The sequence below is a fragment of the Petromyzon marinus genome, unplaced genomic scaffold (assembly GCF_048934315.1).
Source record: "Petromyzon marinus isolate PM22_M1 ecotype Great Lakes invasive population unplaced genomic scaffold, UKy_Petmar_22M1.pri1.0 PM_G_Scaffold_9, whole genome shotgun sequence".
Lineage (NCBI taxonomy): Eukaryota > Metazoa > Chordata > Hyperoartia > Petromyzontiformes > Petromyzontidae > Petromyzon > Petromyzon marinus.
In genome coordinates, this window is record NW_027423046.1 from 3,824,577 (window position 1) to 3,846,001 (window position 21,425).

Genomic DNA, 21,425 nt, shown 5'->3' on the forward strand with positions numbered 1-21,425 from the left:
TACAGCTGCCGTGACGAGTGTCGCTGTCTTCCTGCTGTCTCCGCAGCTGCCGTGGCGAGTGTCGCTGTCTTCCTGCTGTCTCTACAGCTGCCGTGGCGAGTGTCGCAGTCTTCCTGCCGTCTCACAGCTGCCATGACGAGTGTCGCTGTCTTCCTGCTGTCTCACAGCTGCCGTGATGAGTGCCGGTGACTCCAGGTTGTCTCTGGCCGCTGCTGGAGCTCACAGGAACATTCTGGTGAGTCGCTTTTAGGGGGGCTCACCGGTGCTCTGTGTACTACTATACACTGTACACTACTATACACTGTACGCTATACTATACACTGTACAGTTTAACACGTAGGCTTTCGCGACCAATATTATTCATAATAAAGTTTTTTGGGTTAGATCGCGTTTATTTATAAATGTGTCGTAACCCTCCACCACCCGACACGGCCAATCAGCAAAAAAAGTGTCACGTTGACAAAAGACAAATAATTCACTACTTCAGCCCACCGGTGTGTTGAAGAGTTAATCCACATTTACAGTTTGAGTACGACGTTTCGCTGGTAAATACATCCAGCATCATCAAGCAATTCGCCAGAATGGTAAAGCCCTCGCTTGCTCCCGGTTTTTATATAGTGTGGCCTGGAAGCGTATTATTAAATAATACACATTACATTTAAATAATTACTAATCTACAACTCATTACTAATCATAAACAATGACTGATTACTAATCGATTATATAATTACAATACCCCCCCTCCGCCTCTAATCGCTGCACCTGATATGAGTTAAGTGATGACGTCACCCTGCTGCTCTATATAAAAACCGGGAGCAAGCGAGGGCTTTACCATTCTGGCGAATTGCTTGATGATGCTGGATGTATTTACCAGCGAAACGTCGTACTCAAACTGTAAATGTGGATTAACTCTTCAACACACCGGTGGGCTGAAGTAGTGAATTATTTGTCTTTTGTCAACGTGACACTTTTTTTGCTGATTGGCCGTGTCGGGTGGTGGAGGGTTACGACACATTTATAAATAAACGCGATCTAACCCAAAAACCTTTATTATGAATACACTGTACACTATACACTGCACACTATACACTGTACACTATACTATACACTGTACACTATACTATACACTGTACGCTATACTATACACTACTATACACTGTACACTATACACTGTACACTATACTATACACAACTATACACTACATTACTATACACTTCACAACTATACACTGTACACTATACACAACTATACACTACATTACTATACACTACACAACTATACACTGTACACTATACACAACTATACACTACAATTACTATACACTACACTACTATGCACTACATTACTATACACTACACTATACCCTACACTACTATAAACTACAGTACTATACGCTACTATACACAATGCACTACTATACACTACAATGTAATATACACTACTATACACTACAATCGGTCCTGGGCCTCCCCTTGGTTGACTCAAAAGAGTAGCTGGTGTAGCGGTGTGTCGTAGTAAACAAAGCCACTGGGGAGACAAAGGCGGTTCGGCGTGGTGCTGGCCACCCACCCCCTCATGTGCCACAGTGCCGGCAGCCTTGATAGGTGCTTCTCTTCGCTAACAGCACTTGCCCCTATAGCCTGCCGAGGCTACACGGGGGACCTTTGTGTCTGTGTGAGTGATGACATGTGGCTCCGTGATGCCTCTGTCCGCTGGGATGCAGCTGAAGCCGGTGCCTGCGATGCTTCGTCTGCTGCAGTCGGTCGGTGTCGAGGGCGACACATTCACGTGGGAGCAGGTGGGTCCCATCACGGCCACCAACACCATCATCATCTGCGTGGCTAGGAGATGTTGACTACCTCGCCTGGTGTACAGGAGGTCGTGGGACCCACCATCATCATTATCAGGGTGGCTAGGAGATGTTGACTACCTCGTCTGGTGTACAGGAGGTCGTGGATTCTATCGCGACCCAGACACCTGCTGTATAATTTGGATTTGCAGGATTATCACAGATGGCTACGTGCGGTGCGAAAGAAGTTCAACATAGTACAGACGTTACACTCACCCACCCACTCACCCAACCACTCGTCCACCCACTCATTCATTGACCTACTCAGCCACCCACTCACCCAACCACTCACCCACTCCATTTACCCACACACTAACACTCACTCATCCAACCACTCACTCATCCACTCACTCACCCAACCACTCACTCTACTCACCCTCTAACCCATCCACTCACCCTCTAACCCATCCACTCACTGACTAGTCCATCTCTTCCGCCCATGCCACTAAATCACTGATCCACCCACCCACTCACTGATTCTCTCACTGATCCACACACCCACTCACTCACCTACTCACTCACCTACCCACCCACTCACCCACTCAATCACTCAACCACCCACTCACTCACCTACCCACCCACTCACCCACTCAATCACTCAACCACCCACTCACTAACTCATCCACTCACTCACCCACTCACTCACCCACCCACCTACTCACCCACTCAGTCACCCACTCGTGTGTGTGCATGCATGCGTGTGTGTGTGCATGTGTGTGGGTACGTCCTACGTAGGCGTACCACTACGTGGGACAATACATCAAGCGGAGACAACTTTACGATGTAGAGAGGCCGTACCTGGTGAGGTGTGGCGGGGACCCCCTGGGGGAGGTGTTTGGTGTGGAGGGATTCTCACTCAGAGATCCCAGGTGAGGGAGATAGAAAGAGGGTGGAGAGAGATTTGGTGGGTGGGTGAGTGAGTGTGGGTGAGCGGATGAGTTATTTAGTGAGTGAGTGGGAGGGAGGGCGAGTGGGGGAGTGAATTATTGAGTGGGTGGGTGAGCTGTTTAGTGAGTGGGTGAGTGATTGAGTGGGTGAATATTCTTTGGTTCTTTCACTAAAGTCACGTAGATAGAAAAATTATAATTTAAAAAGTGAAATAAAAATAAACAAACACGAGAGAGAGGGGTGGAGAGAGAGAGGGGCGGTAGATAGAGCCTGCATCCAAACCCAGCCTGGATCTCCCTGTCTCTCTCTTCCAGACACTCGGTGGCAGCGCTGTTCGTGAAGTCATTCTCCATAGTGACGGCCGACAGCAGGCGAGGTGAAGTTCCCCTCCCTCCTCCTCCTTACTCCTTCCTTCTCACTCCCTCCCCGGGTTCATAGCGCGATGTAGCGCTAACTACAATACCGCTACCCATATACAGTCATACACTCACTCACACACTCACACACACTCACACATTCACTCACATACACACACTCACACATTCACTCACTCACACTCACATATTCACTCACTCACACACTCACACACACTCACACACACTCACACATTCACTCACTCACACACACACTCACTCACACACTCACACACACTCACACACTCACACACACTCACACATTCATTCACTCACACACTCACACACACACTCACACACTCACACACACTCACACATTCACTCACTCACATAATCTCTTCTTTTTCTTCCCCTTCAGCCGGTGTCAACGTCACCACCACCTCCACCACTTCCTCTCCATCTTGCGCTCCAGCCGGTGGTGTTGGTGTGGGTGGTGGTGGTGGTGGTGTGGGTGGTGGTGGTGGTGATGGTGGTGGTGTGGGTGGTGGTGTTGGTGTGGGTGGTGGTGTGGCTGCTGGTGGTTGTGATGGTGGTGGTGTAGGTGGTGGTGTGGGTGGTGGTGGTGAGAGTGGTGGTGTAGGTGGTGGTGTTGGTGTGGGTGGTGGTGGTGTTGGTGTGGGTGGTGCTGGTGGTGTGGGTGGTGGTGGTGTGGTTGGTGGTGTTGGTGTGGGTGGTGGTGCTGGTGGTGTGGGTGATGGTGGTGTTGGTGTGGGTGGTGTTGGTGGTGTGGGTGGTGCTGATGGTGTTGTCGTAGGTGAGTGCGTGGTGTGCCGGAGTGAGCCGCATAGCTGCACGTTAGTTCACGGCGACAGCGGCCACCTTGCCACGTGCCGCCGCTGCGCCTTGGAGCTGCAGCAGCGTGGCATGGCCTGCCCACTCTGCCGCAGGGAGATCCACTCTGTGGTGCACACGTTCCTGTCCTGACACGACACACACACACAGACAGACACACAACAACAACAACCGCCATTCGCCACTAAGTGGCGGTGACGTCACCACGACGCTTATGCCAAGCTATGTGCACCCTGAGGCCACGTGAAGTGTCGAATGCCCGCTGGCAGGAGGTCACGGGGCAGACCCAGGTGCCACGGGTCGACTGACTGAGATCACTGGCTGATGCACCACCTGTGCCCCCTACTGTGCCAACCTGCTGTGCTTTAGCCACCCGGCGCTCCGCTCGTTCTGAGCGTCGCTCCTCCGCCCTCCGTTGTTGTTGGAGGGCAACTACCTCCAACTGCCCAGTAGCATCCTTCACGAGCCTCCACAGAAGCCGATCTTGACACCGCTGGTACCAGTCATCGGCAAGTCCACTCAGCTCCACGTCCTCCTGTACCACATCACTCCATCTCTTCTCTAGCCCGTGCCGCGCCCGCTTAGCCCCCTCGATCCGGCCGAACAAAAGCTGTTTCGGCATGCGGTGGCTGGGCATGCGGGCTACATGACCCAGCCATCGCAGCCTTGCCCGCCGGAGGAGCTCACCGATGGGACCTTGCCCAGATCTTTCAAGGATTTGTGAGCTCCTCACACAATCCAGTCTGGTTAAACCCAGGATGGATTGTAGGCAGGCCAGCCTAAATGTTTCTAACCGGCGAAGATGTTCCATTAGGGGGGGTCCACGTTTCGCAAGCGTAGAGAAGGGAGGGAATGACCGTGGCCGAGAAGACCTGAAGCTTAGTGCGGAGCGACAGACCAGGTAGCTTCCACACAGTGTTACGCAACCGATGAAAAGATATTGCCGTGATGCTGAATAATCCTTGCCAGGACCTTTCCCGGCACACTGAGGAGTGAGATGCCCCTGTAGTTGTTACAGTCTGTGCGGTCCCCCTTCTTAAAAAGGGGGACCACCAGGGCATCCTTCCAATCCTGCGGAACCCGTCCAGTGGTCCAGACCGTTATGATGTCATATAGGGCAGTCTGTGCACAAACGCCACCCTCAGCATTTCGCTTGGGAGATCATCTCTGCCCGCTGCCTTTCCTGGTCTCAGACTCCGGATCGCCTTCAGTACTTCCTCAACAGATGGCACCTCAGCCAACCACTCACAGGGGGTGACTTCTTCCAATATTTGAGGCACCGCAGCCACAGCAGGGTCATCCTCACTTTGTGCCACGATGTTTTCCTGGCTGAGGGATTTTCCCTCCCCCAGGACCTCACAGAAATGCTCAGCAAATCTGCAAACCTGTTCCTGGGGGTCGGAGATTGGATCACCGTTTTTTCCCCTAATGATGGTAATAGTAAACAGACACACACACACAGACACACACACAGACACACACACAGACACACAGACACGCACAACAATAACAACAACAACCGCCATTCACCACTCAGTGGCAGTAATGTCACCACGACGCTTGTGCCAGGCTATGTGCACCTTGAGGCCACGTGAAGTGTTGACCGACCGCTGGCAGGAGGTCACGGGGCAGACCCAGGTGCCACGGGTCGACTGACTGAGATGATATACACACACAGAGACACACAGACAGATACACACAGACACAGATACACACAGACACACACAGACACACACAGACACAGATACACACACAGAGAGACAGATACAGACAGAGAGAGACACACACAGACACAGAGAGACAGATAGATACACAGAGAGCGTTTGTTAATGTATGTCTCATTAAGGACAATTTAATGTTCATATCTTTACCTCAGAATGTAAAAAAAATGTTCCTCAATGTTCAAAATATTTTTTGTTTACCTCAGAATATTTATAAAAAATACTAATGTTATTTTTTTTACCTCAGAATGTAAAAAAGATTTGTTTTTACCTCACAATATAAAATTTTTTTTTACCTCAATGTAGAAATTATATTCTTTTACCTCACTCACACTCTTGAATGCGTTTATTGCCGTTTAACATATTAAACTTTTGCACATTTTACCTCATCGTTTCCTGTCATCACTTTACGAGTTCACCGTGTGTGCACTGTGTGTGTGGGGAGCGTTGGTGCGGCAAAGCAAACCCCTCCAGTGAAGGTCCCCCGTGTGGCCTCTAACAGACTGTAGGGGCAAGTGTCTCTTAGCAGCTCGCAGCAGCTGCGACCACCGTCACGACAAAATTATCTTACATCCACGTCCACCCTCTGTGTATATTCACACGCACGTGGGAGACGCGCTAACCCATCCCTAGCGATCCGAGCGGTGCGTCTTAAGAGTGCGAGGATTATTCTCCTGGCCGCTCTAACGCCGTTCCCACTCGACGAGCGACCTGACGGAGCTGCTTTCACTTGGTGCAGGGCAGGCCGCTCGCGTGGATCAAGATTGGCACAGCAGCTCAGTGGGGGGCTCCCTTACACCCTGGTGGCAATACACTTAGTTTAGTTTTACTTAGGGTCTCTGTTAGTGTGGGTCTCTGTTAGTGTGGGTCTCTGTGAGTCTCTGTGAGTGTGGGTCTCTGTTAGTGTGGGTCTCTGTGAGTGTGGGTCTCTGTGAGTATGGGTTTCTGTGGGTCTGTGTGGGTCTCTGTGGGTCTGTGTGGGTCTCTGTGAGTGTAGGTCTCTGTGAGTGTGGGTCTCTGTGAGTGTGGGTCTCTGTGAGTGTGGGTTTCTGTGGGTCTGTGTGGGTCTCTGGACCACTGGACGGGTTCCGCAGGATTGGAAGGATGCACTGGTGGTCCCCCTTTTTAAGAAGGGGGACCGCACAGACTGTAACAACTACAGGGGCATCTCACTCCTCATTGTGCCGGGAAAGGTCCTGGCAAGGATTATTCAGCATCGCCTTGCCAGGCACGCTGAGGAGAGGCTTGCGGAGCCCCAATGCGGTTTCAGGAAAGGGCGGTCCTGCACAGATGCCATATTTTTTGTCCGTCTGCTACAGCAGAGGTGTAGGGAATTCCAACAGGACCTACATCTCTGCTTTATTGACCTGGTCAAGGCCTATGATACCATCAGTAGGCCTGGGCTCTGGGTCGTTCTTCGTGCTTTTGGAGTACCTGACCCTCTGCTCACGATCATTAAGGACCTTCATGATGGTGAGCGGGCCCGGGTAAAACTACGTGGCCGGGAGTCAGAGCCATTCCCTGTACACCTTTGGGTGCGACAGGGATGTCCTCTGGCTCCCACATTATTTAACATCTATTTTGACCACGTAGTTCGTGAAGCCTTCAATAGCTGTACCGGGGGAATCTCCATATGGTACAGATATAATGGGAGGCTGATCGATGCCCGGATGCGGTCAAGGGATGGCTCCCTATTGCTCAACCACGTTATGTATGCTGATGATTTGGTAATAGCTGCTCAGTCAGAGGAGGAGTTGGAGACGCTGCTGCTGAGACTGGAGCGTGCCACTAAGAGGTGGGGCCTTACCATCAGCCCCACCAAAACTAAGCACCTGCCTGGGTATTTTGTACCATCGGACACTCCACCCCCACAACTCCCAATCGGTGATGGGGCAGTTGTGGAGAGAGTGGAGAGTTTCCCATACCTGGGCATTGTGCTTATGACTGGCTCCAGTTTAACAGCAGAGGTCTCACTCCGAATCAGTCGAGCGGCAATATCTTTTCATCGGTTGCGTAACGCTGTGTGGAAGCTACCTGGTCTGTCGCTCCGCACTAAGCTTCAGGTCTTCTCGGCCACGGTCATTCCCTCCATTCTCTACGCTTGCGAAACGTGGACTCCCCTAATGGAACATCTTCGCCGGTTGGAAACATTTAGGCTGGCCTGCCTACGATCCATCCTGGGTTTAACCAGACTGGATTGTGTGAGGAGCTCACAAATCCTTGAAAGATCTGGGCAGGGTCCCATCGGTGAGCTCCTCCGGCAGGCAAGGCTGCGATGGCTGGGTCATGTAGCCCGCATGCCCAGCCACCGCATGCCGAAACAGCTTTTGTTTGGCCGGATTGAGGGGGGTAAGCGGGCGCGGCACGGGCTAGAGAAGAGATGGAGTGATGTGGTACAGGAGGACGTGGAGCTGAGTGGACTTGCCGATGACTGGTACCAGCGGTGTCAAGATCGGCCTCTGTGGAGGAGGCTCGTGAAGGATGCTACTGGGCAGTTGGAGGCAGTCGCCCTCCAACAACAACGGAGGGCGGAGGAGCAACGCTCAGAGCAACGAGCGGAGCGTCGGGTGGCTAAAGCACAGCAGGTTGGCACAGTAGGGGGCACAGGTGGTGCATCAGCCAGTCATCTCAGTCAGTCGACCCATGGCACCTGGGTCTGCCCCGTGACCTCCTGCCAGCGGGCGTTCGACACTTCACGTGGCCTCAAGGTGCACATAGCCTGGCACAAGCGTCGTGGTGACGTCACCGCCACTTAGTGGCGAATGGCGGTTGTTGTTGTGTGGGTCTCTGTGGGTCTGTGTGGGTCTCTGTGAGTGTAGGTCTCTGTGAGTGTGGGTCTCTGTGAGTGTGGGTCTCTGTGGGTCTCTGTGAGTATGGGTCTCTGTGGGTGTGGGTCTCTGTTAGTGTGGGTCTCTGTGGCTCTCTGAGTGTGGGTCTCTGTGGGTGTGGGTCTGTGTGGGTCTTTATGAGTATGGGTCTCTGTGAGTCTGTGTGGGTCTCTGTGAGTGTGGGTCTATGTGGGTCTCTGTGAGTATGGGTCTCTGTGGGTCTGTGTGGGTCTCTGTGAGTGTGGGTCTATGTGGGTCTGTGTGGGTCTGTGTGAGTGTGGGTCTCTGTTAGTGTGGGTCTCTGTGGGTTTCTGTGAGTGTGGGTCTCTGTTAGTGTGGGTCTCTGTGGGTTTCGTGAGTGTGGGTCTCTGTTAGTGTGGGTCTCTGTGGGTTTCTGTGAGCGTGGGTCTCTGTTAGTGTGGGTCTCTGTGAGTGTGGGTCTCTGTTAGTGTGGGTCTCTGTGAGTCTCTGTGAGTGTGGGTCTCTGTGGGTTTGTGTGGGTCTCTGTGGGTCTGTATGGGTCTCTGTGAGTGTGGGTCTCTGTTAGTGTGGGTCTCTGTGAGTGTGGGTCTCTATGGGTCTGTATGGGTCTCTGTGAGTGTGGGTCTCTGTTAGTGTGGGTCTCTGTGGGTTTCTGTGAGTGTTGGTCTCTGTTAGTGTGGGTCTCTGTGAGTGTGGGTCTCTGTGGGTCTGTGTGGGTCTCTGTTAGTTTGGGTCTCTGTTAGTGTGGGTCTCTGTGGGTCTCTGTGAGTGTGGGTCCTGTTAGTGTGGGTCTCTGTGGGTCTGTATGGGTCTCTGTGAGTATGGGTCTCTGTTAGTGTGGGTCTCTGTGGGTCTCTGTTAGTGTGGGTCTCTGTGAGTGTGGGTCTCTGTGGGTCTGTATGGGTCTCTGTGAGTATGGGTCTCTGTTAGTGTGGGTCTCTGTTAGTGTGGGTCTCTGTTAGTGTGGGTCTCTGTGTGTCTCTGTGAGTGTGGGTCTCTGTTAGTGTGGGTCTCTGTGGGTCTCTGTGAGTGTGGGTCTCTGTGAGTGTGGGTCTCTGTGGGTCTGTATGGGTCTCTTTGGGTCTCTGTGAGTGTGGGTCTCTGTGAGTATGGGTCTCTGTGAGTGTGGATCTCTGTAAGTGTAGGTCTCTGTGGGCCTGTGTGGGTCTCTATGAGTATGGGTCTCTGTGGGTCTCTGTGAGTGTGGGTCTGTGTGGGTCTGTGTGGGTCTGTGTGAGTGTGGGTCTCTGTTAGTGTGGGTCTCTGTGGGTTTCTGTGAGTGTGGGTCTCTGTTAGTGTGGGTCTCTGTGGGTTTCGTGAGTGTGGGTCTCTGTTAGTGTGGGTCTCTGTGGGTTTCTGTGAGTGTGGGTCTCTGTTAGTGTGGGTCTCTGTGAGTGTGGGTCTCTGTTAGTGTGGGTCTCTGTGAGTCTCTGTGAGTGTGGGTCTCTGTGGGTTTGTGTGGGTCTCTGTGGGTCTGTATGGGTCTCTGTGAGTGTGGGTCTCTGTTAGTGTGGGTCTCTGTGAGTGTGGGTCTCTATGGGTCTGTATGGGTCTCTGTGAGTGTGGGTCTCTGTTAGTGTGGGTCTCTGTGGGTTTCTGTGAGTGTTGGTCTCTGTTAGTGTGGGTTTCTGTGAGTGTGGGTCTCTGTGGGTCTGTGTGGGTCTCTGTTATTTTGGGTCTCTGTTAGTGTGGGTCTCTGTGGGTCTCTGTGAGTGTGGGTCCTGTTAGTGTGGGTCTCTGTGGGTCTCTGTGAGTGTGGGTCTCTGTTAGTGTGGGTCTCTGTGGGTCTGTATGGGTCTCTGTGAGTATGGGTCTCTGTTAGTGTGGGTCTCTGTTAGTGTGGGTCTCTGTTAGTGTGGGTCTCTGTGTGTCTCTGTGAGTGTGGGTCTCTGTTAGTGTGGGTCTCTGTGGGTCTCTGTGAGTGTGGGTCTCTGTTAGTGTGGGTCTCTGTGGGTCTCTGTGAGTGTGGGTCTCTGTGAGTATGGGTCTCTGTGAGTGTGGATCTCTGTAAGTGTAGGTCTCTGTGGGCCTGTGTGGGTCTCTATGAGTATGGGTCTCTGTGGGTCTCTGTGAGTGTGGGTCTGTGTGGGTCTCTGTGAGTGTGGGTCTGTGTGGGTCTCTGTGAGTGTGGGTCTCTGTGAGTGTGAGTCTCTGTGGGTCTCTGTGAATGTGGGTCTCTGTGGGTCTCTGTGAGTGTGGGTCTCTGTGGGTCTCTGTGAGTATGGGTCTGTGTGGGTCTCTGTGAGTGTGGGTCTCTGTGGGTCTCTGTGAGTGTGAGTCTCTGTGGGTCTCTGTGAATGTGGGTCTATGTGGGTGTGGGTCTATGTGGGTCTCTGTGAGTGTGGGTCTATGTGGGTCTATGTGGGTCTCTGTGAGTGTGGGTCTCTGTGGGTCTCTGTTAGTGTGGGTCTCTGTGGGTCTCTGTGAGTGTGGGTCTGTGTGGGTCTCTGTGAGTGTGGGTCTGTGTGGGTCTCTGTGAGTGTAGGTCTCTCTGGGTCTCTGTGAGTGTGAGTCTCTGTGGGTCTCTGTGAATGTGGGTCTCTGTGGGTCTATGTGGGTGTGGGTCTATGTGGGTCTCTGTGAGTGTGGGTCTATGTGGGTCTGTGTGGGTCTCTGTGAGTGTGGGTCTCTGTGGGTCTCTGTGAGTGTAGGTCTCTGTGGGTCTCTGAGTATGGGTCTGTGTGGGTCTGTGTGGGTCTCTGTTAGTGTGGGTCTCTGTGGGTCTGTGCGGGTCTCTGTGAGTATGGGTCTGTGTGGGGCTCTGTGGGTCTCTATGAGTATGGGTCTGTGTGGGTCTGTGTGGGTCTCAGTTAGTATGGGTCTCTGTGGGTGTCTATGTGGGTCTCTATGAGTATGGGTCTCTGTGAGTCTATGTGGGTCTCTAGAGTCTCTGTGGGTGTCTGTGTGGGTCTCTGTGAGTCTCTGTGAGTCTGCGTGGGTCTCTATGAGTATGGGTCTCTGTGGGTGTCTATGTGGGTCTCTATGAGTATGGGTCTATGTGAGTCTATGTGGGTCTCTATGGGTCTCTGTGGGTGTCTGTGTGGGTCTCTATGAGTCTACGTGGGCCTCTGTGAGTCTCTATGAGTCTCTGTGGGTGTCTGTGTGGGTCTCTGGGTGTCTGTGTGGGTCTCTATGGGTCTCTATGAGTCTCTGTGGGTGTCTGTGTGGGTCTCTTTGGGTCTCTCCCTCCCCCCCCTTTAACCCCTGGCCGTCGCCTCCCCCTCGGGTGCGGCCACGCCCACACCTCATCCAATCAGGAGTCCCTGGCTCACGGACGTTGCGTCACCTCCGGCTTCCGGCGCTCAGCATCACTTCCGGGGCGTGGAGAGTCCTGGGAGTCGGCGGCTGCATCACGTGACGACTCCCACGTGGCTGCGTGCTGCCCGCTCCGTCCGTAGTTACCGTGAAAGACTTGAAACTTGCTGTATTTAGACTATATCGTGACATATTGAGGCGTTAAAACAATCACGGTTTGTTAATTGAACGATTTCCCTTCCCGCCGTGTAATAATGGACAGTGTTTGGTAAGACTTTGTTTTGTTTTTCATCATAACGGGACACATTTTTTACATTATTCCACATGCATAGCGGGGCTAGGGTGTGAGCTTGAGACGTTTGGAAGCCGGTTTAGCATGAGCACTTTTAAAATTTCGTCAATAATGTAATCGGTGTTGCTCAAGCAAATACATTATGAAGTTTGCACACGTGTCAGTAACAAATTGCATTTTTTTACGCATGCAAATGTAGTTTCTTTTCCAAGTGTTGTGAAAATGCTACCTTTATTCTTAATGCTCTGTTGAGCACGAAGTGCCCGTGGCATAACCTGTGGTAATCTCCATATATATAAAAGGCAAAGTTGTGATTGTGTGTTTGTGCTTCTCCACATGCAACAAACTGGAAATTTGCCATGTGCGTACTTTCCAGACTGTACACCATGCACAAATTATGAAAATACACTTTATTTTTTGGGGGGGGGGAGCTCAATAATGCATTTAATTTTTGCACGGCAAGTGAGCTGTGACGTCAAATCTGTCACGTGAACACTTGTGTGTGCACCCAGCACGTGCCTGTCCGAGTAATAAACTCCACTCGTGAACACTTGTGTGTACCCAGCACGTGCCTGTCCGAGTAATAAACTCCACTCGTGAACACTTGTGTGTACCCAGCACGTGCCTGTCCGAGTAATAAATTCCACTTGTGTGTACCCAGCACGTGCCTGTCCGAGTAATAAACTCCACTCGTGAACACTTGTGTGTACCCAGCACATGCCTGTCCGAGTAATAAACTCCACTCGTGAACACTTGTGTGCACCCAGCACGTGCCTGTCCGAGTAATAAACTCCACTCGTGAACACTTGTGTGTACCCAGCACGTGCCTGTTCGAGTAATAAACTCCTGAGCACGAGGCGCGAGCGACGGACCAAGACATGGACAGAAGCGAGTGGTGGCAAGGCGAGTTGGCAGACGACATCTACCGCGTCCTTCGAGAGAAGGTATCCGCCTCTTTCATCAATAGGCCTCCTACACGCAGACACAAATCCTACGAACTGATTTACACGGCATGTACGTTCGAGTGCTCGACTCGCAGCGAGAGGGTTGCAAGTTCAATCCTGGCCAGCGGGTCGACCCGGCCCCCTATCTCTCCGGGGACTATAACACGAGCGATACGGTACCTTGTGGAAGAATAAAAGTGGCTGTGCTTTGGAGGTACAGATCTCCACACCTCGTGGTTTTTTTTCATCGTAGGCTGAGGACTACCGAATGAGTTCTTCGCCATCTTTCACTCGCTTGAACAGGGAGACAATTTTGGCCGTGGCTTTTGTCATTCTTGGTTTGCGTGACGGCGAAAGTTAAATGCTGTGGCCCACCGTAACCGGGCGCGTCGCCTCCTTAGACCCCCAGAATAATCTATTATCGTTTCAAAACACCTCTTGACCTCTTGACCCAACTCCACAGCGTCCCAACTGCCCTCCCAACCCCCGTGTCCTCGTTTTTTTTCCCCCTCGCAGGAGCTGTCGCTGCCTCGGTTTTGCGCACGCTCGCCCCAGCTGCACCTCCGTCGCCACTTCGTCGACCTCCTGGCAACGCTGAGCGAGCGCCTGCAGCTGAGTGTGGCCACGCACCACCTGGCCATCGCAATGTTAGACGTGTTCATGGACCGCCACGACATCACCGTCCGCTGCCTCTACACCTGCTCAATCTGCTACCTCATTATAGCAGGTCGGTCAATCGCTCACGTGACCCACCCACCCACCCGATCACTCGCTCATCTCTCGCTCGCACGCTTGGTCGCTTGCTCACCGTCGGCATGCGTGTCCCTGACACCCTGCGCAGCCAAGTTCGAGGAGATGGATGAGCACGTGCCGCGACTGGACTGGGTGAACCGGCTGGAGGTGATGATCAAGCAAGGGCTGAGTCTGTCCAAGGAGGAATTACAGCAGACGGAGGTAGCTGCATGCCCCTGTTAATTCGGCATGCAATGTTTCACCCCCCAGAACCGTTCCGTGCATTGTCATGATTCAAGGTCGCGATTTGATTCAAGAAACCAATTGTTTTGTCTTGTTACTTTACAATCTTACTCTTTGGGTCTGTCGGTAAAGTCACGTAGATAGAAAAATAATTAAAAAAATTACGACGTTTCGATGGCAACACAAGCAGTCGTCCTCAGGTGATTGCTTGTGTTGCGATCGAAACGTCAAAGACCCAAAGAATATGAACACATCATCTCTGTTTCATGCCAACTAATTATTCTGTAGACAATTTGAATGTACAGCCCGAATTTGAATATAGAAGCGTGTCTTCTTACTAGATAACAGGAAGGCAAAAGCTGCAGAATAACATTACCACAGCAGACCTGACAAATGAACGTGGAGTGGTGCTCATTTATTTGCACGGCGCTGGAACAAGTGCAGGAAATTCTCCCTATGGTGGGGCTCAGTCTCTCCATAAAACAATCACCCCGTGACGATTTGCTTGCGTTGCGATGGAAACGTCGTGATATTTTTTATTAATTTTTCAATCTACGTGGCTTTTACCGAAAGACCCAAAAGAATATGACGGCCATTGCATTTACCCGTGCAGACGAAGGGCCGAGTTGACTCCTTGACCAGACATTTGAACTGTTTGCGAGCCATGCACCAACCCGACTAGTTAAGCAACCATTGGAAAGATGTTCTAAATCGAACCAAACATTAAACTAATTTTCAATGGTACAGTATATTTTTCAAGTAGTGGTACCCCAAACTTTCGCAGCTCTTAAATTCCCTTTTCACACCATCAATAGGTAAACTCCCCCCCCCCCCCCGCGCCAACTGGCAAGTGCACCCGCACGTACACCACTTCTATGCTAAGTCGGCCAATCAAATGCTAATTTTTATGCTAATTCCTTTGTCAAGGCACCTTGTTTCCTTGCGCACAGCTTAAAGGTCGCGGTCTGAGCGTGGCTGTGTTTCACTCCAGCGCTGTCCTCGAGACCGCCTGATCCCTTCACCTGATGAAGGCCACTTGTGTTGTGGCCGAAACGTCGTGATTTTTGTTGTTTTATTTTTTACCTACGTGACTTTACCGAATAGAACCAAAGAGTATGGATCCTTGCAGTCACGAAAGCTTTAAATCTAGAATAGTTAAATAAACCCTCCAGGCAACACACAGCAGCGTGGCGGACTGAATGCTTCACGCAGTGGTGGCAGCTGTGCCGTGCCAGCCCACTCTCCCGTCTGCCTCCCCCCTGCACAGTTCCTGCTGCTGTGTACACTCGACTTGAACCTGTGCACGCCCACAGCGGCGCACTTCGTGGACTACTTCCTGTGGCTGTCGCGGCGTGAGGATGCCCCGGCTGGAGGCTCGTCCTACCGGCACGCGTACACGACCAAGTACACGGCCCACTTCCTTCAGCTCGCCCTGCAAGGTGCTCGCAGAGCTGTAGAGGAGCGCTTCGTAGGCAACGCTAAGGTGACCAGCGAAGAAGGGACAGTGCCTGAAACGTCACCGAATATATATTTTTTTCCAACGTCGGAATGTTGATATTCTTTGCTCTTTCGGTAAAGTCATGTTGAAGGGAAACAATAAAATAATAAAATATATATAAAACAATAAAAATTCTCACGACGTTTCGACCATAACACAAACGGTCGTCATCAGGTGTGTCGGTTGGCATTAATTTATTTATTTTAAAACAGGGTATTTATTTAAAAAAACGTCAGCGCCACGCGCAGCGATTTGGCAGTTTATTTAGAAGGACGAGTCCATCTATGTTCTGAAAAGAGGAAGGGGGAGACGAAAAATTAATGTATGCTGTCTGAAAGCCACCGTAAGCGTGAACAGGTCTTAATTGATTGTTCACGCTTACGGTGGCTTTCAGACAACATACATTAATGTTTCGTCTCCCCCCTCCTCTTTTCAGAACATAGATGGACTCGTCCTTCTAAACAAACTGCCAAATCGCTGCCCGTAGTGCTAACGTTTAAATAAATAAATAAACACACACAAACACCGTTAATAAAATAAATAATTTGATGCGAACCGACACTTCTTTCAAATGTTTCTTGCCGTTGCTTTTCACACCTGATGATGACCGTTTGTGTTATGGTCGAAACGTCGTGAGAATTTTTATTGTTTTATATATTTTATTATTTTATTGTTTCCCTTCAACGTGACTTTACCGAAAGAGCTAAGAATATGAATTACTGCAGTCACAAAAGCTTTAAATCAAAATTTTAGTCGGAATGTTTGTTCAAATGTTCAGGGTGCCGTTGGCCCAACGTTCCTCGTTCACTGGGTGCTTGTGCGTTTAAGCGTCTGTGTGTGTGCCTGTCTGTCATTCCTGTGTGCAGGGTAGAGGTGGCGTAGCGGTTAGCGCTACGCTGCAGCTACGACCCTGGACACCCTGGTCCAACGCCCGCTCACGGCTATCACCGGTGACGATTATCTGAACCGGTCCTGGGCCTCCCCTAGGTCGACTCGGCCTCAAATGAGTAACTCAATGTGGTGTGTAAACATCGCCAGCACTGGGGAGACAAAGGCGGCCGGGCGTGGTGCTGGCCACCCACCCCCTCGTGTGCCACAGTGCCAACCTTCATAGGTGCTGCTACTCGCTAGCAGCACTTGCCCCAAAAGTCTGTTAAGGCTAAACGGAGGGTTTTTGTCTTTGTGTGTATGCAGACCACGTATTCCTGAGTTTCCGTCCATCCGTGGTGGCGGCTGCAAGCATAGCATTGGCCCGTATAGAAGTGAAGCTGCCCTCTGCGTGGACTCTGTACATGCAACACTTCACTGGCCTTGCCTGGGAGATGATCCTGCCGTGCGTGGAGCAGCTGATTTGGTGATTTGCACAACAAAACAACACAAAGCTCTCCTAAGTGACCGTTTAAGAGACCTATTAAGGCTGAGTTGTGGCTCACGAGGCAGCAACGTGCTCTTTTCTCTCCACAATTTATGTTTACAAACCAATACCGGTTACCCGTTCAAGCCGAATTTACCCAAGGGAAATTGAATACAGGTTATGCGTCGCTGCCCGAACCATCACTGCTGCCCAAACCATCACTGCTTTAAGATTAACTGTTAGTCACAGGAAAGTGAAAGTTGTCTCCCAGGTCAAATGAGCGATGTCGGTGGGACCGAGGTAGTCGTGTCGATTCAACAGTCACACGGTGGAGGCCAGTGTCTCCAGAGGACAAATACTGTTGTCAAGTTGGCATGACGAGAGACTACTAAAAAAACAACGAGTATGCCATTTTCTTTGGTTCTTTCGGTAAAGTCACCACCACGTAGAGTGAGAATAAAATAATAAAATAATAAAATTCTCACGGCGTTTCGGCCACAACGCAAGCGGCCGTCTTCAGATGAATGGTACAGACCTGTTTGCGTTGTGGCCGAAACGTCGTGAGAATTTTATTGTGTTATTTTAATATTTTATTCTCATTCTACGTGGTGGTGACTTTACCGAAAGAACCAAAGAAGATTAATCCTTGCAGTCACGAAAGCTTCAAATCGAAAAGAGTATGCCATTGTGCAACAGATGGCAAATATTTTAAACAATATCCATGACGACTAAATGAAGCTGATATGTGGATTCCTGTGCGTGCGAATTTTCACGTCCTAGTCCATCACGGATGCCCTGAGACTCGGTGAGGTGCTCCAGCATTACCCATGGTGCCTTGTGACTCATTGGTAGATGGGCCCTTATGGTTGAGGTTTCTCATCACCTTGCTGAATTAAATAAGCAGACGAACGCTAAACGATTAAACATTCCTCTGGTGCTGTTGCTGGCTTCTTAGTATTTTGGGCCTGTGCTTAGCAACCGTTATTTAAACATAACAACATTAAGTTACACACTCTTAATTTTTAGAGATTGGGGAGTATGGATTTCAGATTTTGCCCCAGGGTTGTTTCCACTTATGTTATATTGAGGACAAACTACTACAAACGACAGTACTATGCAGTGGTGTTAATTACTGCAGTACATCCTAGATGTTTTTATTTATGTTAAATTATTATATTGCTGTCAAGGGCACGGTGTGATATTAGGTTCAAGGATTACAAGATGGCTTGAACCTAACATGATTAGACCCACATGCATGGACCTGTGTGTGTCAAGATGGGCTTGAACCTAACATGATTAGACACACAGGCATGGACCTGTGTGTGTCAAGATGGGCTTGAACCTAACATGATTAGACACACAGGCATGTACCTGTGTGTGTCAAGATGGGCTTGAACCTAACATGATTAGACCCACAGGCATGGACCTGTGTGTGTCAAGATGGGCTTGAACCTAACATGATTAGACACACAGGCATGGACCTGTGTGTATCAAGATGGGCTTGAACCTAACATGATTAGACACACAGACATGGACCTGTGTGTGTCAAGATGGGCTTGAACCTAACATGATTAGACACACAGGCATGGACCTGTGTGTGTCAAGATGGGCTTGAACCTAACATGATTAGACACACAGGCCTGGACCTGTGTGTGTCAAGATGGGCTTGAACCTAACATGATTAGACACACAGACATGGACCTGTGTGTGTCAAGATGGGCTTGAACCTAACATGATTAGACACACAGGCATGGACCTGTGTATGTCAAGATGGGCTTGAACCTAACATGATTAGACACACAGGCATGGACCTGTGTGTCTGTTCTAACTCTACGTCCTCCCCCTGTGTTCGAACTCTTCAGTAAATACAACTTCAACAGGAAGCAGGTCATGGAGCTTCAGGAAAATCCTGCTGTCCACTCTGAGCAGCCCTCCCACTCAGCCTCAGCCATACCACGTGTGCCTCGTCACCAGTCAACTCAACAGCAGCAGCAGCAGCCGCAGCCACTACAGCAGCAGCAGCAACAGCAGCAGCAGCAACAGCAGCAGCAACAGCAGCAACAGCAGCAGCAGCCACAACAACAGCAGCAGCCACAGCAACAGCAGCAGCAACAGCAGCAACAGCAGCAGCAACAGTAGCAGCAGCAGAAGCCACAGCAGCAGCAGCAGAAGCCACAGCAGCAGCAGCCACAACAACAGCAGCAGGAGCAACAGCAGCAGGAGGAGCAGCAGCAGCCACAGCAGCAGCCACAGTAGCAGCAGCAGCAGCCACAGCAACAGCAGCAGGAGGAGCAGCATCTGGTGCCCAAGTCGGTGCAGACGCCACCTGTGGAGGTGGGTCAGGAGATGGAGTCGCCGCCGCCGTTCAGCAAAGAGACCCTTGGCAACATTTGGGATGACCAAGAGTTGGCCGCGCAAGCCGCGTGTCAGCAGGAACCTGGCCATCGAGCCGCACAACAGATACATCAGCAGGCCGTGCGGTGATTGATGTTGCATTTTCGGCAGGGCACCGATTTCAGGAATGCAGAACGCGGAGCGAGTTGTCGGTCAAACCTCAGCTCGTCAGAGCTTTGGTCGGCAAGCTGTGGGGGGGGTGGGGGGTGTTCAAGGAGGCTGTAGATTCATACTCTTTGGTTCTATTGGGTAAAGTCACGTAGGTAAAAAATAAAATAATAAAATTCTCACGACGTTTCGGCCACAACACAAGCGGCCTTCATCAGGTGAAGGGACGAGACTGTCTGGAGGACAGCGCTGGAGTGAGCTGTAGATTACCGGCAACGAAAGCGTTGCAGAATCTTCGCGACGGTTGCAAATTTCAGTTAATGAGGCGTCGTGCCGCACGCAATCCCGTGACATCGCAAACCGACTTCCACTGTATAATTTCGATTTGAAGCTTTCGTGACTGCAAGGATTCGTCTTCTTTGGTTCTTTCGGTAAAGTCACCACCACGTAGAATGAGAATAAAATAATAAAATAACACAATAAAATTCTCACGACGTTTCGGCCACAACGCAAGCGGCCGTCTTCAGGTGAAAGGTACAGAACTGTCGGGACGACAGAGCTTCAATGAACGATGTTAAGATTCGTAGCGACTTCTCCCAACCAGCTTAAAAGTCGCTACGAATCTTAACATCATTCATTGAAGCTCTGTCGTCCCGACAGTTCTGTACCTTTCACCTGAAGACGGCCGCTTGCGTTGTGGCCGAAACGTTGTGAGAATTTTATTGTGTTATTTTATTATTTTATTCTCATTCTACGTGACCTTACCGAAAGAACCAAAGAGGATGACTTCCACTGGTCAAGAGGCCAGCCGAACGCCGACAAATACTGGGTCGGCCTGCAGTTAAAAGCCACGCTGTTCGGGCCCGGCTCCGCTCTGGCCATTTTATGTTTGGCCATGAATTCAAATGGCCAAAGAGACATAGTAAGAAAATGTCTTCAAGCCTAAGTGAGCATTGGTTGATGCTTATTTTCACGGGAGTTTCTCAGCCAGTGAAGATATTTTTTAAGGACATGTCTGTGAAGCTATCGTTGCCGTTCCACAAAGCGGTACTTACTGCGTCAATCCCGGAGGAATAATTGGTCGCGAAAGCCTACGTGTTAAACTGGAATAATTGCAGAATCTACCTCTTGTGTGGGAATTGAACTGGTAACTATCTGGTTATAGGTTGGACACTTTTATCACTGCGCTACACTGAACAACATTACCAAATACACTGAACATAATGTGCTATCTGTTTAGCCGTTAAAATAATTGAGAAACAAAAAAACCATGCGTGCAATTTGTACCAATCTCATGTCTCTGTTTCGGGGCATAGTTTTATCCCAAAGCCACCCAGACACTTCCACTAAACAGTGCGAACTGTGTCTGCTACTTGTTTTTATATATTGCGACCTTATCACTTATGCACCTCTCAGAAAGAACGTGTATTAATGAAATTACGTGTAATTATAGGGATGGCAAAGTCAGGTTCGCAGTTTTCTGCATCGACATGTGAAAGATGCTCCTCCGGACAGGTGTAATGCTGTAATTTCATTGTGGATAATTATGTACACTTTAAATGGGCACATTTAATCCTGTGTGTGACTGGGTGACAGCATTTAGAGTCAGAATTATTTCTTGCATGTGAGGCAAGGGAATAATTCATTGTTTTAGACTAATAATTTAGAAAAAAATTATGTTACTGATAAAACTGTCTTCCTGCTCAAACGATCATGGCATGATATTCGTATTTGTGGTCCTGATACAGTGTTGATAATTCCTTTAATATCACCATCAAAGAGTATTTAAACCTGTAATTGACGAAAAAATCCGATCATAACAGCGCAGGTTGTAAAATCATGTTTTACTTGCAAATAAACACGAACGGTTTCTTCTTAAGCAGTGCATTGTGGTTCTCTTACCTTTGGTCACTGTCAAAATAAATCTGAGCAAATCTGACCGACTGTCAGTTAGAACCAATACAGAGATGGGTAACTCTAGGCCCATTTGGTCATTGATCAGATTCATCAGTGTGGTATCATCACCTTTACAGAGATGGGTAACTCTAGGCCCATGTAGTCATTGATCAGACTGATCAGTGTGGTATCATCACCAATAGAGAGATGGGTAACTCTAGGCCCATGTAGTCAT

The 21,425-nt window shown here is 50.1% G+C and overlaps 2 protein-coding genes across 2 annotated transcripts; both read left to right on the forward strand.

The window, feature by feature from the left end:
• Positions 1–1,700: 1,700 nt before the first annotated feature.
• Positions 1,701–11,832, forward strand: LOC142921841 (E3 ubiquitin-protein ligase Mdm2-like). The gene is made up of 5 exons (XM_076063176.1): positions 1,701–1,799; positions 2,586–2,719; positions 3,053–3,114; positions 3,510–3,644; positions 11,732–11,832. Exons 1-5 carry the CDS (start codon positions 1,701–1,703, stop codon positions 11,830–11,832), a joined length of 531 nt encoding a protein of 176 aa, XP_075919291.1.
• Positions 11,804–21,173, forward strand: LOC142921809 (cyclin-J-like). The gene is made up of 7 exons (XM_076063145.1): positions 11,804–11,997; positions 12,842–12,965; positions 13,482–13,692; positions 13,807–13,919; positions 15,208–15,379; positions 16,633–16,792; positions 18,655–21,173. The coding sequence occupies exons 2-7, from the start codon at positions 12,900–12,902 to the stop codon at positions 18,929–18,931; spliced, it is 999 nt and encodes a 332-aa protein (XP_075919260.1). The 5' UTR covers positions 11,804–11,997; positions 12,842–12,899; the 3' UTR covers positions 18,932–21,173.
• The last annotated feature ends 252 nt before the right edge of the window (positions 21,174–21,425 follow it).